Source organism: Eutrigla gurnardus (genome assembly GCF_963514095.1).
Source record: "Eutrigla gurnardus genome assembly, chromosome: 4".
In the NCBI taxonomy this organism is placed as follows: Eukaryota; Metazoa; Chordata; class Actinopteri; order Perciformes; family Triglidae; genus Eutrigla; species Eutrigla gurnardus.
Window position 1 is genome coordinate 24423210 of NC_139918.1, and position 18399 is coordinate 24441608.

At 45.0% G+C, this 18399-nt stretch overlaps 2 protein-coding genes across 7 annotated transcripts in view; one reads left to right on the plus strand and one right to left on the minus strand.

The window, feature by feature from the left end:
* Positions 1-10720, minus strand: part of tmem68 (transmembrane protein 68) — a 50520-nt gene extending 39800 nt beyond the window's left edge. For 2 of the 4 annotated variants that reach the window (XR_014596929.1, XR_014596930.1), the window contains exons 1-8: positions 10061-10720; positions 9132-9305; positions 8867-8966; positions 8489-8656; positions 8038-8231; positions 7847-7907; positions 7572-7711; positions 6378-7074 (exon numbers count right to left, since the gene is read on the minus strand). Coding sequence is in view for 2 of the 4 variants with exons in the window: in XM_084006795.1 (XP_083862921.1) it covers positions 6970-7074; positions 7572-7711; positions 7847-7907; positions 8038-8231; positions 8489-8656; positions 8867-8966; positions 9132-9305; positions 10061-10123 (1005 nt within the window). In the remaining 2 variants the exon portion in view is untranslated. Of the gene's footprint in view, positions 1-5674; positions 7075-7571; positions 7712-7846; positions 7908-8037; positions 8232-8488; positions 8657-8866; positions 8967-9131; positions 9306-10060 lie in introns of those variants that run through there. The other 2 variants (XM_084006795.1, XM_084006796.1) reach the window with 2 other exon arrangements.
* A 362-nt stretch (positions 10721-11082) lies between these two features.
* Positions 11083-17097, plus strand: tgs1 (trimethylguanosine synthase 1). Of its 3 annotated transcripts, none has more exons than XM_084006753.1 (15): positions 11083-11282; positions 11370-11437; positions 11547-11677; positions 11762-11849; positions 11944-12021; positions 12868-13731; positions 13809-13926; positions 14125-14211; positions 14300-14444; positions 14841-15117; positions 15265-15438; positions 15715-15861; positions 15970-16186; positions 16432-16510; positions 16749-17097. In XM_084006753.1, the coding sequence occupies exons 1-15, from the start codon at positions 11155-11157 to the stop codon at positions 16863-16865; spliced, it is 2718 nt and encodes a 905-aa protein (XP_083862879.1). In that variant the 5' UTR covers positions 11083-11154; the 3' UTR covers positions 16866-17097. The 3 variants fall into 3 exon arrangements, with proteins under 3 accessions (XP_083862879.1, XP_083862878.1, XP_083862877.1); XM_084006752.1 differs by having other exon boundaries at positions 11550-11677; positions 11762-11861; XM_084006751.1 differs by having other exon boundaries at positions 11084-11282; positions 11762-11861; positions 15268-15438.
* The last annotated feature ends 1302 nt before the right edge of the window (positions 17098-18399 follow it).

Here is an 18399-nt window from a genome sequence, read left to right on the forward strand (position 1 = left end):
ACTGGATAGTAGTGCCCACTGGATACTAGTGTTCACTAGATAGTAGTATCCACTGGATAGTAGTGTTCACTAGATAGTAGTATCCACTGGATAGTAGGGCCCACTGGATACTAGTTTGATACTACTTGATAGAAGACGTTGTACTACAGATCCTGGTCTAGGAGGGTAACTGATGATATGCAGTGAGGGGCAACAAACAAAAAAATGATATGCTATGACATGACATGATATATTTCTGTTGAAATAAAGGGAGGGTGGAGGAGAGAGTACTTCATGTGGTCCAGGTGGAACCTTTAGATCACAGCATGCTCACATCCTCCCCATAGCGGTTCAGCATCCATCAGATCCAGATGGACAGTGTTTTATGGTTATCCTGGATCAGGCTACCCAACAGCTGTACCAGACCTGGTGAGAGTTCCACTAATCAAAGGTTACCATGGAGACATGACCACCATGAAGGCCTCCGGTGGACACGGCGAAATAAAAAGCTAATTTCAGTCAAATGTAGACACTCATTTTGAAGATCCCTTGTGACGATCCAAATTAGTCACATGACATTTCTCCCTGAATAGTGGCAGTAGGCCAGGGTCAGGGGTCACCAGGGTCAGGGGTTACCACGGTGACGGTCTGGGCAGTGACTATTCACAGTTCAAACGGACAGATCAAAAGCACGTCAGTGACCCACTGATAACCAGCACGAGTCTTTAATAGACTATGAAACCCAAACGGAGACAACGAGAGCTGCACCAGGTCAACCAGACCACCAAACAGCAGGACTTCAGGGAATGCTGGCAACAACATCATCACTTATTGTACCACGTTCAGGAAGTTCAGCTCTCTCTCTGAGGACGAGAACAGTTTTAAATGTCTGCACAGAAGAACGTTTCAGGCTTCTTGGTTTACGTCACAAGTGCAATGTTGTTGTTGTTGTTGTTTAGTTTTTGTTCTGAGGATGAAAGTGGAGAGAAAAGCACAAAACAAGTCAGCGGGATAATCATGGCGAGAGACTGTAAACCTGTTCACCTGCTGACCCGGACCTCTGGCCTCAGCTGGTCTTCTTCTCTGTATGAAGTCTGATCCAGCTCATCCAAGTCCAAAACTTATTTTGGTTACAAACATTCAGCTCAGCAGTCAGAGAACCAGAAGGATCCAGGATCCAGGACCCACGTCCCCAGCAAATGTTGGAAAAACGATCATTTGTGATTTTGTCATCAGATATGTTTAACCGGCGTATGTTGGTTTTTTATGATGTTCTGGTGGTGACGAACGCACCTGAACGCACCACACCAGCATGTTCAGCCACGTCTCACTTATCTGATGTAAATGTACTTCAGTGGTCCAGGAGGCCGTTACTGTGGTCAAGTAACGCAGAAATCTATCTGCACGTAAATGGCATCACGTTTCACATGCAGAAATGAACTGAAATTAGATCAATGGGAACCTGGGAACCTGGAAACCTGGAGGAGAGAAACACATTCAAACATAATGAGCTGAAATGCGCTGGTTTGGTTCTTCAGGTCCGTTTTGTTCTTTTAGTGTCTTATTCTTTGAGATTAGAATGAAACAGTTTGTATATCGAACCTGTTGAGTCGATTCTGTTCAGACTTGTTGCCACAATACTCTGTGTGTGTGTGTGTGCGTGTGTGTGTGTGTGTGCACGCACACCAATTTTTTTTTTTTAATCTTTTTTTGCCTTTTAATTAATATTTGTTAATTTTCAAATGTTACAGGTCAAAGTTGCTACTGAATATGAAACTGGGTATTTTGCCTCATGTGATGTCACTTGAGTCAGCGTTGGTTGGGGCTTAGTACGTTAGCCGCTACTAGCATACGTAGCATCGGGACCCGATAACTTTAAGGTATCAAACCAAAGCAGAATCAAAACGTATTCAATCACACGATTCCTGCTAACGACCCTTTTTGTGACTTTTGCTTGCAGCCAATCACCACAAGCGTTCTTCCATTTAATGCAACATCCGTTTGGTCCGTTAGCACCGCCGCTAACACGACCACGTTCATTTGTCTTGTGTCACTATGACGACGGACCAGCAGAGACCTGTAGTGACCCTCATCCACCAGCAGAGGTTGTCTGGCAGCGTCGAGGCTGTGAAAAAAACATTCATGCAATAAGCGTAGAGTCAGCGAAGCCTTTAGTTTACGTTAGTTTTGCTCCAAGGAAAGTGGACTTGTGTGATGTAGGTCTCAGGTCTCTGCAGGTCTCTGTAGCCTCCTCGATGTAAAAGCAGCCTTCTATTATTTCAGGATGCGAAAGCGTTGCCTTCGCCTCAGCATCTCACGAACCGACTCATACGTATTCTGACGTGAACATTTAGCTACCTCAGTTTGTCCGTGGACAGGAAACCCTCCTCGTCACTTCCTTCTGCCGTGAAGAATCACATTCAGTGTTCTCCAAAGTACGGAAGCCCGGAGAGAACAAGCATTCTGGTGTCCATGTTCTTTAAATCGTTTACGACTCGAGACAAAAAGCTGTGTCTACGTTCCTTATCATTCCAAAAAAAGCAAATATTTTTTCTTTTGTAAAAAAAACAAACAAAGAAAATGTTTGTTGTTGTAATACTAATTTCGGTCACTCGAGGCTGATGTACACCACATTCTTACAGAACTAAAAACATTTGTTTTAATCTGCATACATATAACATACCTATGGAACTTGTCAACGTGTTCTTCATTCCTAAACACCAGAGAGAAAAACATTTAGATCCGACTTGAAAAATATATTTTTTTCTCACTTGCTTCTTGTGACACGAAACTGAAATGTATTTTCTTTTTTTCTTTGACATGATTTTGAATTATGAACCGTTGGTTCCAGATGACCTTCAAAAAAAGACCATTTCCATCTTTTTAAATTGGCTTAACTTTTTTACTCTTTCTGATTTTGGAAGTCATTTTTAATAATGATTTAATCCTCATTCATCATCCACAGTTTTACACCCTTCGATGAATACTTTTGTCAGTGAAGAAGAGTCGATTGAAAAGCATATTTTTTGTTTAATCTCTCGTGGAGGGTTTCCTGTTCACCACAGGAAGTGTATCATAAACAGGATGTGACATATCAACGCTCACTCTGGTCATAACTCTTAAAAGCTGCTTTCTATGTTTTGTTTGCCTTAAAGAGAATATATTTCTATTTATGTCTTTATTTCAACCTCATGACCAATCGAGGCTGAGAGATTCAGTGGTGTGTGTGTGTGTGTTAACACTACTCAATAATGATGTGTCAATAACAGTTACTGTGCTTTTACTACGACTGAGTCTTCAGTTCAGCCTCTATCATCCTCCATATCTGATCCTTCTTATTGATCTGCTGATGGAGGAGACGCTTCACGTCTTCAGACTGAGAGAGTTCTGATCCTCGTAGACACCATGTTGATTAAAGTCACTATAAATCCTGGGCTACGTTGGACCCTGAAGGATCCATCAGGTGGACCCTGAACCAGGAGAAGAAGTGTCCAGCTGCTGGGACCCATTCGGTCCTCAGCTGTAACACGTGGTTAACTTTGTATCATAACGTTAATGTTGTAACCTAACGTTAACGATGTAACATATCGTTATCATTGTATCATAACGTTAACATTGTAACATATCGTTAACATTCTAACATATCGTTAGCGTTGTAACATATCTTTAACGTTGTAACATATCGTTAACGTATCATAATGTTAACAATGTAACATATCGTTAATGATGTTACAAATCGTTATCGTTGTATCATAACAGTAACATTGTAACATATCGTTAACATTCTAACATATCGTTAGCGTTGTAACATATCTTTAACGTTGTAACATAACGTAACATTGTTAACGTATCATATCGTTAACGTAACAGAACGTTAACATTGTAACATCGTTAACTTTGTAACACATCGTTAACTTTGGAACAAAATGCTAACGCTGTGAAATGTTTTAGTTCAAATAAGTTTGTTGCTTTAGCTGCCGATGAGTCCTTCTAAGGTTTGACCCTTGCCCCCTCCTGTCCCTCCACCAACTGTCTACTAACGAGGTTGGACTTCGGCATGTTAGCCCACCGGCTGCTGGAGGTCTGGACTCAAAGTGGACTAGTTAACCGGATGGCGGAGCTGGTTCAGGTTTAGTAGAAGCACAGTAACCAGCAGGTGGATCCTCGTGTTTAGAGACGCCCTGAGACCAGATACAGACCAGACAGAGAACCGATCCACTTCAAGCTTATCTGTAAATAAATGTATGCAAAGTGTTCACGCTAAAAAAGAACATTCCTCTCATTCTGAGTTCCGACTGTGAAGGGGGTCTTCAGAGGTCTGACGCCGCCATGACGGCGTTGCTATGATGATATACTACAGAGAAAAAAAAGATAAATGTGGTGTATGTGGTGTATTTAAAAAAGATATACAAACGTTTAAGACAAAAAAAAAATTGGTCTTTTCATTAAGTTGCATTGTGTGATGAAAGTCTGAAGTGCTAAACATTCTTTCAACTGGGGGGAAATTACATTTTATTGTAAAAAAAATAAATCAAGAGTGATAAACATGATCAGAATTACATTTTTGTATATATGGGATTTTTGTAAATTTTTATTTAAATCTAATGCAACACAAACTACCAAAATTCATTTAATAAAGTACACTGTGGTAATTTTTCTGGGCTCAAGTTTGTTCATTTCTTCTTTCCCTTCATGGGCTGAAGCCGCAAAGGATTCTGGGATTAAATTATTAAAATATTTGTTGTTATCCTAATTGTTGAGGATCTACTAAGAAGCATAAGCAAAAGTTCTACCACGATACTGTAAAATATAAATATAAATTCATATTTACATTATCTGGGTCATGAAATATAAAGATTATCTTACCGTCTGAAGGTCCTTAAAGCTGCATTCTCTCCGCTGGCCACCAGGGGGCGACTCCTCTCTGGTTGTATAGAAGTCTATGAGAAAATGGTCCTACTTCTCTCTGCTGGCCACCAGGGGGCGTCTCCTCTGGTTGTATAGAAGTCTATGAGAAAATGGTCCTACTTCTCTCTGCTGGCCACCAGGGGGCGACTCCTCTCTGGTTGTATAGAAGTCTATGAGAAAACGGTCCTACTTCTCTCTTGATGTATTATCTCAGTTAACATTGTAAACATGAGTTTATGGTCTCAATCTCTAGTTTCAAGTCTTCTTCAATCCAGCATGATGTTCATTTAGTACATTATGGTCCATTCAGGCAGATGACTTCTGTTGTTTGACACTATAACATTGAATTGAATTGAATTTATCATGTAAGGTGACCTTGGGTGTTTGAAAGGCGCCAACAAATAACATTTATTATTATTATTATTATTTAGAGTCCAGCAGACCAGAAAGCAGGGGATGCTTTAGGGGGCTTACCTGCTCACTCACACTCACAGGTCACTACCACGCTACCAATGCTAGTTAGCTACTAAGATAACTTTAACACTGAGCTGTAAGGTTGACCTTGAACAATGAAGCTAACTTTGTTAGCAGCTTCACACCAGAATCCGCATGGATCCAGATCCACCCCCCCCCCCATCGCTCCTCCACAAATATGACCAAATATAGTCACTTCCTGCACCGGCGGCAAAACATCAAAGATGGTGACAGCCAAAATGCTTCAAAACTGTAGTCCACAAACCGACGGTTGACATCGCCACGATGACATCCACTTCTTCAAATATATATAAATAGTCAAAAGGTTTATTCTTCATATATGAGTTAAAATAGCATGTGATCTAATAAAGAGGAGAAAGATATTCCAATAAAACATATTATTAAAATAGATTTATTATTGGGTTTAAGTGGATCTTCATATTTAAAAGTGCAACATTTATATATTGACATAATTTAAAAAGATCATCAACATAAAAATGAAAAAGAAAAAGGCAACAACCAGTTAGACGTCACTCAGAAATGAGTCAAATCACCATATTTACATCCTCATGCATGGGCACAATAAAGGAGAGATATAATCAATATAACAGGGAGGAGGTCCCTGGTTCAGAGACCTGATGGTGGACCTGAACGGTCCGCTGGACTCGGTTCTCCTGTATGGGTTCACGGTGAGTCACGGATTACATTTGGTCTGGAAAGATCACAGACTAGTGTCAAACAAGTCCTGGAGGCGGATATAGGGAGGAGGTCTGGATGGAAAACGGGTCCAAAACCCAGGAGACTGATGTTGGGTCCCGTTAGAACCAAGTCCTTCAGTTTCATAGTGGACCGTTTGTTGTTCATGTCTCTAAAGTCCAGGTCGAAAGGGGGTATTTGGTTCTGGTGAGGGGGCGGGGCATTTCTGATGGACAAACTGAGAGATCAACCAATCAGAGTGGGCTTTTTGGGGAGGGAGGGGCAGGAGGCTCTGGACTAATGTGAGCTACTATCTATACCTCTGGGGGACCACAGACAGTCTCTGGTTCCTCCACATAGTCTGGTCTGGTCTCTGCACTAATGTGAGCTTGATCCTCTCAAAAACTTTGCAGTGGCATTTCGTGTTTGTTCCATCGTTTCCTTAAAGTGCCGTTAAAGTGAATTCTTGTTATTATGGTCTGCATCGTCACGGCAACGCTCAACATTTAGTGTGTCCGATCTCTTCGGTACATTAATGTACTTTTATACTTTTCAAATTAGGAATTCCCTGAATCCCACACGTTTACACTGAGAATATCTACGAGGACCAATGACGTCTCACCAGGAGTCCAGGCAACCAATCAGATCAGTCCTGATCTCCTATCTGACCGCATGGTCGTCAAGACAAAGATATCACAACACGAGGAATTACATATTGTGCATGTTGGTAATTAATAATTATCCTTCAGTGAATTATTTCTGAGGTATGATTATCGTCTGATATCTTCAGAGAAGACAGGAAGTGGACGTGGAAACAGGAAGCAGAGGCGACGTGCTCGGGGAACCAAACCTGAGCCGGCGGTAGCTTGGCGAGAACAGCTCGTCTCCGTGGCAACGCCGCCGTCGACGACGTCAGCGCTCTTTGTGTTTGGTGTGAAATCTCTCCAGCAAGGCTCTCAGGATGTTTCCTGGGATCTGCTGGTGCTGATCTATCAGGGACTGGACCGCCTTCTGGACCTGCAGAGCAACGACGGTGAATCGCAAACATCCTCCGCGTCTATCGGACTGCTTCTATGAATTACAAGCTTTAAAAGTAGATATGTGCAGTAATATAGAAAATCCAAACCAGACTCCATTCAGAAAACAAACATTTTATAAGTAGTTATCTTGCAGACAGACCTAACAAAGCATGACTCAGCACTTTTTACTGATCACCATCATGATGGAGTTATTTCAGCATCCTTTCCATCTGGTTATTGATATTAAATCACAGATAAATACTTCTGGTTTCTGGTGGATCTGGGACTTCAACATGTACAAAGCAGCAATAGTGGTGATTTCAGTCCTGATGGAGGAAACCAGGTTGGGCGTCTACGTCAAGGGAAGCCCCGCCTCCTCTCTGGGGAAAAGCCCCGCCTCCTAAATGTTTGGTGTGAACCTTTAAGAGCAGTAATCACCAATGTTGAAGCGGAGATAAAAAAAATATAAAAAAAGCAGAAAGGAATGACACTGACTTTCTCTGCCAGCTCAGCAGCGTTGACGTTGGGGTCGTAGGGGATCGGGTCTCCAAGGAAAGTCCGGAACTTCACGGGGAACCCTCCATAAACAGGAGCTACAGGGAGGCGGAACCGCTCATACAGCCAGCGGAAACACCCTGAACACACACGCATGCAGACTTTTTTTTAATAGACTTCTATACAGAGAGGAGTCGACCCCTGGTGGCCGGCAGAGAGAATGCAACTTTAAGGAGCTTCACCTTCTGGGTGTGTTAGTGGTGTTCTGCACTTACTGAGGGTTCCCAGAGACCGGAAGCCTTCACGTAGATTTTGAGTAAACATTGGAATCACTGGCTGGAAGAGAGAGAGAGAGAGAGAGAGAGAGAGAGAGAGAGAGAGAGAGAGAGAGAGGGAGAATTGTAATTTTTATGGTAATGATATGAAGCCTCTCAGTAAATCGACAGAAACAGGAAGTACAACGCACCACTTGAGAGTCGATGGCGACCTGAGCGAAGCCTCGGCGTTTGCCCCAGATAAGAGGATACGTCTCGTCACTGAACAGAGCCTCCCGGACTCCACCTGGGGAGATCCCCAACAGGTGGCCCGCCCTCAGGGCCCGGACACACTCCTCCTGGGGGCCGTGGATCACACTGAAGACCTCCAGCAGCAACTTGAACCCTGGAACACACGGATGGGAAGGAGGGGGGGATGAGCTTAATAAATACATAAACCCAGAGTGTGTTTTTAATTAGGAACATAAAACAAAAAAAATACCAGTCCTGTATGGAGTCTAACCACAGTTACAGCTTCTTACTTTCAGCCTAAAACCCTAATTTGTGTGAAAGAATCTATTAAACCCATAAAATGAAAACAGACATTGAACATGAGACCAGCAGGACTACGGGAGATGAGTGAGTGTGTGTGTGTGTGTGTACCTGGGACCTTGAACAGGAAGTGGTCGGCTACAGAGTGGCAGGGTCGTCCCTTCTGGATGATGACGTTGGCCAGAAAGTAGTAGTAGTCTATGGGAATGGCTCCGTGGTAGTAGACGATCAGTGCTGGTCCTTTATTGGGGATCTTCTCCATCCCGTGGATCTCATAACCTGGAACACAGACCAGGACTCTTCACACAGACAGCTGTGAAGGATCCCCGAGCTGTTTGTGTCGTCGCCTCTGATACTTTACACTCCTCCAACAAAGAAGGTTCTCCGTTAAAACGCTGCAGTGTGCTGCCAGGCCAGTAGGTGGCAGTGCAGCATTCTAACAGCGAATGGTTGTCATGGAAACGTAGGAGGGATGTCAGGGCGTCTCACCGTGCCATATGGCTCCGTGTCCATCCCACAGCGTCGCCAGCGTCTTCCTGGCTCCGTCCCACAGGTTGTTGCAGTACGCTTCCCTCAGCTGGTTCTTCCTCTTCAGAAGAAAAACAGCAGAAATCAAAGACGAGACCCGCAGTCCGAAATGTTGTTACATCCTGTCTGATTATGGGTGACGCTGTAAATAATGACGACGATACAGTAAAACAACAAAGTTGAACGATTAGTAAACTATATGAACGTGGAGAGAGAGTTGGCCAACCTTGTAGACATGTAGGAAGAGTATAGAGAGGTAGAGGAGGATGACGATGAGGAAGGGCAGGATGAAGACGATGGCCAGCGGGGTGAAGACCCACAGCAGGTACTCCAAAACACTCAGGTAGTCCTCCAGCTGGCCGAGGCCCGCCCACTCCTCCCACGCATGGAACACACACACCTGTGGACCGATATGGATTTATATGATGTTCACCGGGAATCCACATTCATACTGAGCTGCTGATCCGTTGATATGATTATTCTCTCACTTTAGTTCAGAAGCTGAAATAGTGACTTTTAAAGCTTTGCTTGATCGACCAACAGTCCAATACAAAAGGAAACCTACGACGTACGACGTGAACTCAATCATTTTTACATCATCAACTTATTGTACAAGATACAGGGCTCCTACACCTTTTTCCAAAGTCAGATTCAAGCACTTTTTCAAGCATTTCCAGGTGAATTTCCATGCTTTTCCAGCACCTTCCAGCTGTGGTAAATTATGTCACTTGTTCATCACATTAAATGAGATGTTATTGTCCTATAAACAACCAACATGATGTTTGGAGACAGCTTTTTACAGAAGGACCACAAATGAAAGGAAAACTAATTCCACTAACAGATCCACAGAAATATAATCACCAACTATTTTCATCATCTGTTCATCATCAAAAGTCATTTTTCATGCAGAAATGTCAGAAAATGCTGTTTTCAGTCCCTCAAATATGGAGATCTTCTTTTCTCTGTTCTATCATATCACATACAAACAACACACATTTAAAGCACTTTATTCTAAATCCAAGCACTTTTCAAACATTGAAAACACCACAATCAAATTCAAGAGTTTTCAAGGATTTCCATCACCCGTAAGAACCCTGTTCTTCCTTCTCTCCGTCCGTTGCCTAAACAGAACCGCGGGGTAAACGGGGTTCCTACCAAGAAGGAGACGGTGTCCTCTGCGCCCATCAGACAGGACTGGTTCCCTCTGACGTCAGACATCCCGCTCTGATGTCAGCTGCAGCAACTGGGCTTCACACTGCTGGAGAACATCTGCTGCGGACATCGGTGAGCTACAGGAGAGCAAAGCAGGGAGCTCAGTGCGTTTCATTCAGACCAGTTGTCTGCGTCCCGAGGAACTCGCAAACGTGTCTTTCCTAAAAAAACAGTAAGCAGGAAGTAGAAGGAACCGCTTTCAGAAAAAGACACACACAGACCCGCATGTGGAGCCGGGTCACATGACAGCTGGGTTTCTTTTTGTTTATGCATTTAGTGTTCAGATTAATAACTACACCACCGAAGTCTGGAGCTGTGGAGAGAGCTAACGCTCTTTTACACTGAACAGAGACGTTACCTTCGAGCTGGACGACGACTCTGTCAACAGCGCCATTAAACTCTGCTTATTTAACGTTAGCTACGCTAGCATATCATTTATGTACATTCAACGTTAGCAACGCTAGCACATCATATATTTACATTTAACTGTTAGCCACACTAGCCCGACACATATACAACTGTTAGCTACGCTAGCATATCACAAAAATCAACAACTGTTCTGCTCCTAAACCCGGAACGCTTAAACTGTGACACCACCCGGTGTTACGGTGATATGTGTCCCTGGAAAACACCGCGCTGACAGATGAGTTCCACACAGCAGAGGCAAAACGGCTTCACCTTCAAAATAAAAGCGGAAACCCGCCTCACATTATGTCATGCTTTCGATTTTTAAATCTCGTAAATCTAATGGACTAAAAGGGTCCACTGATATGAGCCAAATTAAATTTTTTCTGATGACATTTTTCTAACACTGTTACTAAAACACAATTTCTCAACCAAAACGGATGATAATTGTTTGTTAAGTTGATTTAAAGAGCTGTATGCCACTTACAGTATTTGTGTGGGCAGCTAAATACTTTTATTTTGAAAAGACGTGTCCGTGTTGTTCCCGCCAGCCGACCGGAAGCTCTGTTCGCTGTTTCCTGGCCAGAAGAACGTCGTGTAGTAACGGCAGCGGTCGAACGTGTGCGCTGGTGATGATGATGCTGGAGCGGAGCAGGGTCGAGCTGGTGGCGGACATCTTCTTCAGCAGGAGGCGCACATCCGAGGAGGAGGACGGGGACCAGGAGCGGGTTCACTGCCGCTGCTCCAGAGCCTTCGTCCAGTAAGTCTCCCTGTCTGTCTGTCTCTCCGTCTCACACTTTGTTGACATCTGAACGTGCGACAGGAGGCGTGTCTGTTCTCTGTCCAGGGACCGGGAGCTGTATCGGTCCGACAATCGGTTGTTCTCGTTCCATGTGGCGGGAACCGGAGTCCGAGGTACGACTTCTATAGTGAATCTCGGTAATGTAGACCAGAGTTAGACCTGGTCCCGTTACCTAACGGGGGAAGTTAGTCCATCTGAAACAAGTCTCCCCCCAACTCCCAGAAGCCGATGAAGATGATGATGAAGAGGAGGAGGAGGAGGAAGAGGAGGAGGTGCTGGATGAAGAGGCCCAGATGATGGCCAGCATGGGTCTACCTCTGGCCTTCACCAGCTCCTCCAATCAGAGGAGGGCGGTAGGTCACACTCAATGCTCTTCCTCCCATGAAATAAAACACCTCATGCTTCTGAACTTCCGTCTGCTTCTGGTCATGTGACAGGCAAGGAGGTCGAACAGGAAGTCTGACATGGCCGGGGCCGACGAGGCCGAAGCTGATCTACAGGTCGGCGGCAGAGGTCAGACTTCAGGTCAGACTTTAGGTAATACCCAGCTTTAAGGCACTCCAGCAGCGGCTTCACTTCTTCTCTGGTGTTTACTTGATGACATGTGTCTGGTGTCTAGGTGACGAGGAGGAGGCGTGTCATCCAGCAGAGGAAGGAGTAGGAGGCAGCCTTGCTGCTGGCTGGGAAGCCTATTGGGGTAAGGTGGACGTGACATCACAACGTGTTCCATGAAACCATTCTCTTGTGCTTTGAGTTCGCAGTCTGGACACAATAGAGTATCCAGATTACATCCTGATTACATCTGGATTATATCCTGATTATATCCAGATTACATCCATATTATATCCAGATTATATCCACTTTACATCCATATTATATCCTAATTCCATCCAGATTATTTCCATATTACATCAATATTATATCCGGATTATATCCAGATTACATCCTAATTGCATCCAGATTATATCCTAAATACATCAATATTATATCCTAATTACATTCAGATTATATCCTAAATACATCAATATTATATCCAGATTATATCCATATTACATCTGGATTTCCTGATTATATCCAGATTGCATCCAGATTATATCCAGTTTACATCCATATTGTATCCTAATTCCATCCATATTATATCCAGATTACATCCATGTTATATCCTAATTCCATCCATATTATATCCAGATTATATCCAGTTTACATCCATATTGTATCCTAATTCCATCCATATTATATCCTAATTCCATCCATATTATATCCTAATTCCATCCATATTATATCCAGATTATATCCAGTTTACATCCATATTGTATCCTAATTCCATCCATATTATATTCTAATTCCATCCATATTATATCCAGATTATATCCAGATTATATCCTTATTCCATCCTGATTCCATCCAGATTAAATCTATATTACATCCTGATAAATCGTAGCTACGTAGTGACAGCGATGTCGTTACCACAGCAACCATGCAGAGCGGTTGGTGATGTAACCTCCGGTCCACTTACTTCCTGTTTCCTGTGCGTGTCCTGCAGCTCAGCAGGGGGAAGCTCTGCTGTGGAGCAGCTGGCTGCAGAAACACCCAGAGACTGATCCAGGATCAGGGACCCTTGATTGGGATGAACCAGACACTAAAGCTGCCTGGGACCAGCATGTTGCAGAGACCTACTACTCCTACTGGGACCAGTACTCGTACTGGTCAGCACAGGGCTGGACCGCTGACCAGTCTGTCTGTGATGGGAACGCTGGTGGAGCAGCAGCAAGGGGGACGGGCAGAGACACGGAGACCCCCGCAGAGACCGGGAGCCAGCAGAGAGATGAAGTAGAGGCTCTTCAGGACGACGTGGAGCTGCTGAATTATGCATTTGGTCAGAACTGCACTTTAGACCCGGAGACAGACAGACAGGTCCAGGAATCTGATCGTCCTTTAGACCTGGAGACAGACAGACAGCTCGGCGACTCTAATCGTCCTTTAGACCCGGAGACAGACGGACAGCTCGGGGACTCTGATCGTCCTTTAGACCCGGAGACAGACAGACAGGTCCAGGAATCTGATCGTCCTTTAGACCCGGAGACAGACAGACAGCTCGGGGACTCTGATCGTCCTTTAGACCCGGAGACAGACAGACAGGTCCAGGAATCTGATCGTCCTTTAGAGCCGGAGACAGACAGACAGCTCGGGGACTCTGATCGTCCTTTAGACCCGGAGACAGACGGACAGCTCGGGGACTCTGATCGTCCTTTAGACCCGGAGACAGGCAGACAGCTCCAGGACTCTGATCGTCCTTTAGAACTGGAGACAGACAGACAGGTCCAGGACTCTGGTGGTCCCTCTGATGGTGGGGATGAAGACCACAGACCTGCTGCCCCCTCACAGCTCAGACCTGCTCAGCAGACAGGTAAGACAGAAACGTGGTCCGACAGTCTCACACATGAGGGTCGTGTGTTGGTAAACATGTTGGATGTTTTGACTCAGTTTCCCAGCATGCATCTGGCAGCTCCGACAGACACTACGGCTCCAGGAATAAGGCGCCAGACGGAGACGATGACGAAGACAAACCGCCAGGAGGACGCCATCTTAAAGTGAAACGCAGGTGAGTGGTCTTGATTGAGTGGTTAGTGAGGACGGGTGGAGCTGTCACACTGTTCCACTGCAGAGACACTGACCTCTGGTGGTGTCCGCTGGTCACTACAACACATCATATATATTCATTAAAAAGTGTTGCTGCTAAATAAATAGAATTAGTAGAAATAAAAGTCACATGTGAATCCTGAGTGTTTTGTGTTTGCAGTCATGAGATGGACCTCGAGGAGATCCCACATCTCAGTCCTGAGGAGGCCTGGAGTCAACTGGGCCTCAAACACAACCCTCATCCTCAGTGAGTCTGGTTCTAACACAACCCTCATCCTCTATGAGTCTGGTTCAAACACAACCCCCATCCTCCATGGTTCTGGTCCTTCCATCAGGTTCCACAGCGTGTTGAGCTTTAAAGACGGCGGTCAGAAGCGTCAGAGGCGGCGATGGACGGAGAAATCAGTCAGCAAACACATCAGGTTCTCAGATACGTGTGGAGACGAGCCTCCGCCGAGGACTAGCTCCTCCCTCAGTAAGGTGGGTCTGGCACTGTTGGAGGGTCATGGTCTGGAACGCTTTCTTGCAGACAGACCTAACAAAGCATGACTCAGCACATATTACTGATTACCACCATTATGGAGTTATGTCAGCATCCTTTTAAATCACAGATAAATACTTTATTCTGGGTTCATCCAGCTGTGGTAAACCAGCCCATGTGGGTCTTGCTAGATCCAGGTTCTATCCATCTCCCAGGGTCTCTGAGGGAATATGTTTACGGACTGTAAAGGAGAAACTAAAATTACGTAATTAGATCAAAATATTTATTTTGGCATCATTGCTTTGTTGAAGCTGCAGCTTCATCAATAACTTGGAACATGAAATCCTCTTGATTAGTTTGATAAAAATGAAAGCTTTTACCCGTTGGTCTGACAGGTGAAACACTTCCTTGAAAAGATGCAGAGAGACAATCAGCTGATGGGAGGAGGAAGCACGCAGGAAGCCGAGGACACGCCTCCATGTCTGGGAGAGGAAGGGAAGAGGATGGAAGCAGACGAAGATGCTGTGGAAGAGGAGTCTCTGTCCGCTTTAGAAGCAGAGACTGCTATGAACTCTGGGAAAGTGGACGGTGAGAGGGAGGAGCCCTGCAGACCAGTAGCGAGTCTAGAAGTTCCTGACTTTCTCAGGTCGGACGCACCTGAAGGCAACACAGGTGAGCAAAAAAAAAAAACACCATGTTAGTTACATCTGCTGCCTAACGTTCTACCAGCGATGGTGGAACATTAATATCTAGCGTTGTCATGGAAACATGTAGCTGTTGTGTAACAGGTCTACAATGAATAATGTGTTTGTGTGTCAGCAGAGTTGAGTGTGACAAGTGAACGGAAACTAAAGAAGAAGAAGAAGAAGGGGAAACGATGGAGGAAGCAACCGGTCCCGGCAGAGATGGCAGCAGAACCGGATCTGGCCAAATACTGGGCCCAGCGCTACAGACTCTTCTCTCGCTTTGATGACGGGATCCGGCTGGACCGAGGTAAACCTGAACGTGGACATGAACGTAAAATGGAAATGTAAACTTAAACGTAAACATTAACGTAAACGTAAACAGACACTCATGGGTTCCGTGGTTTCAGAGGGCCGGTTCTCTGTCTGACACTCATGGGTTCCGTGGTTTCAGAGGGCCGGTTCTCTGTCTGACACTCATGGGTTCCGTGGTTTCAGAGGGCCGGTTCTCTGTCTGACATTCATGGGTTCCGTGGTTTCAGAGGGCCGGTTCTCTGTCTGACATTCATGGGTTCCGTGGTTTCAGAGGGCTGGTTCTCTGTGACGCCAGAGAGGATCGCTGAGCACATCGCCGTGAGGGTGGAGCGCTGCTTCCCCGACTCCCAGCTGGTCATCGACGCCTTCTGTGGCGTTGGAGGAAACGCCATTCAGTTCGCCCTCACTGGGAAGAGAGGTCGGTTTCAAAGCTTCATGTGCTGCTGGAGAACGTTCCGTTATTGATTGTTCTCTGATTGGCTGTCTGTTGAGAAGCCTGGTGATGTAACACGGCGTCCTCTTCCAGTCCTGGCCATCGACATCGACCCGGTACGCTTGGACTTGGCGCGACACAACGCTGCGGTCTACGGCGTCGCCAACCGGATCGACTTCCTGCAAGGGGACTTCCTTCAGCTGGCGCCCTGTCTCCGTGGCGACGTGGTCTTCCTGTCACCACCATGGGGGGGGCCGGACTACGTGACCGCTGAGGTGTTCGACATCAAGACCATGATGCAGCCTGACGGATATCTTTTTGATGAAGAACTGGTTCCTCTGGTCTAAATCAGTACTCCAGTAGTATAGTTCTACAGTACTACAGTATTGCAGTATTACAGTACTCCAGTAGTACAGTGGTATAGTACTCCAGTATTACAGTACTACAGTACTCCAGTACTACAGTTTTACAGAAGTTGACTGTGACTATAATATATATATAATATAATATTAAATATAATATAATATTAAAGTTCTTTTCCTTAACGGTCGACACGTTGGAGATTTTCCGTCTCGCCAAGCTGATATCAGACAACCTGGTTTACTTCCTGCCTCGGAATGCCGACATGGACCAGGTCTGTATGAGTCCGGATCCACCAACATGATTCTCTCCACCAGGAGGCCTGGGAGGAGATGATAGAGGACCACGTAGAGGACCATCTAGAGGACCATCTAGAAGACTATGTAGAGGACTGCAGACCACCAGCCTAATATTTTGTAGTCTAGGACTGAACATGTTCATGGTTTTCGTGGTTTTGGTGATTCACAGTTTTCCTGATCCGCATCAGTCTGATCCCATCTGCCTGTCCTCAGGTGGCGTCTCTGGCTGGTCCAGGAGGGAAGGTGGAGGTGGAGCAGAACTTCCTCAACAACAAGCTGAAGACCGTGACGGCGTACTTCGGCAGCTTGATCACGTCGGAGGGGGAGTAACGCTGGAGGACCAGCAAGGACCAGCGTGGACCAGCGAAGACCAGCAAGTTCTCCTTCCACCACTAGATTGTTGTCATGGTGGCAGTAAGAAAGACTTTGTGGTGTAGTTTGTCCCTCCTGGGCTCCCGTAGAAACCACACCACATGTAGAACCAGACCACATGTAGAACTAGACCACATGTAGAAACCAGACCACATGTAGACCACATGTAGAAGCAGACCACATATAGATATGAACGGTTTACATTTATAAACTTGTTATATACATTAAAAGGAAACTCATCATTTTAATCTGTTATTCACAGTAAACGCTGCACACTGTTCCTTTAAATTCACACTTGGATGTTTTACTAAGAAGTGTTTTTTTTATTGTATACTAATAAATATTTTGCAGAATGTTTGTTTTATTTTTTGTTTATATTTATTTATTTATTTATTATACACCAGATGTAGAACTACCATGCTTTTAATAATAATAAAATTGATAATAATAATAATGATTAAATTGATAAAGCTGCTTTTAAGGACGGTTCACACTCTATAACTGGATATATATCGTGTTTATATTTATATAGTTCAAACAAGCCAGCTGATGTGCATCATGTCCCTGAGGGTCCAGGGTCTAGACCTTAGGGGGACCGTAGACAAGCGCATGCTGGTTAAGTCCCACGTTATTAAAGTTCCCCATCAACGGAAGCAGAACAAGAGTTCCTACCAATCTTTGTTTGACTGGATTCATGTCTGAAGGTGGAACGTTGTTCTAGCAGATGAATCTGGTTCTACGGGTTCTGGCAGAGACGAGGAATCAAACCCACGATGTTATCATTCATGTTTGCTGTGATGTTGTTTAACCGAAGTTCCCTGATTCAGCCATCAGGGGGCGACGTCGCATCAGAGCATCTCACCCCCTCAAGAAACAGAATGACAAACACCGACGGGAGAATTATTTGCAAATTTATTTAAAAATGACAAACTGGATCCATGTCGCTCCTTCAGACAACAATCCTTTCATCACACAAATCAAATAACAAAGTAACCATTTAAATTAAAGTGCAAAAGAAATACAGATTGGTTCTCCGAGCCAGAGACCACCGGGGACCAGAGACCACTGGGGTCCAGAGACCAGAGATGCTTGTTACATCATAGTGAATTTTCAAAAATAACTTAACAGGAAGTTAGACTGGGGGACTGGTTCTGACCAGACGCGGATCAGACTGGGGGACTGGTTCCGACCAGAGTACTGGGTCAGACTGGTTCCGACCAGACCCGTGTCAAATTAGGGGACTGGTTCCAACCAGACCCGGGTCAGACTGGTTCCTACCAGAGCCGGGTCAGACTGAGGACTGGTTCTGACCAGACTCAGTTCAGACTGGTTCCGACCAGACATGTGTCAGACTAGGGGACTAGTTCCGACCAGACCCAGGTCAGACTGGGTGTGAAAACCAACGCGATGTTAAGGCGGAGGAATCTGCCGGCGGAGAAGTGATGACCTGTGAAATCGGAGCGTCGGAGCCGGTTGAGGTTTGACACGTCTC

Coding starts and splice junctions, on each gene's coding strand:
- tgs1 (XM_084006752.1), top strand. CDS start 11,155: ATGATGATGCTGGAGCGGAGCAGGGTCGAGCTGGTGGCGGACATCTTC. Junction 11,438..11,549: donor GGCGGGAACCGGAGTCCGAG/GTACGACTTCTA, acceptor AACTCCCAGAAG/CCGATGAAGATGATGATGAA. Junction 15,439..15,714: donor CGGGATCCGGCTGGACCGAG/GTAAACCTGAAC, acceptor CCGTGGTTTCAG/AGGGCTGGTTCTCTGTGACG.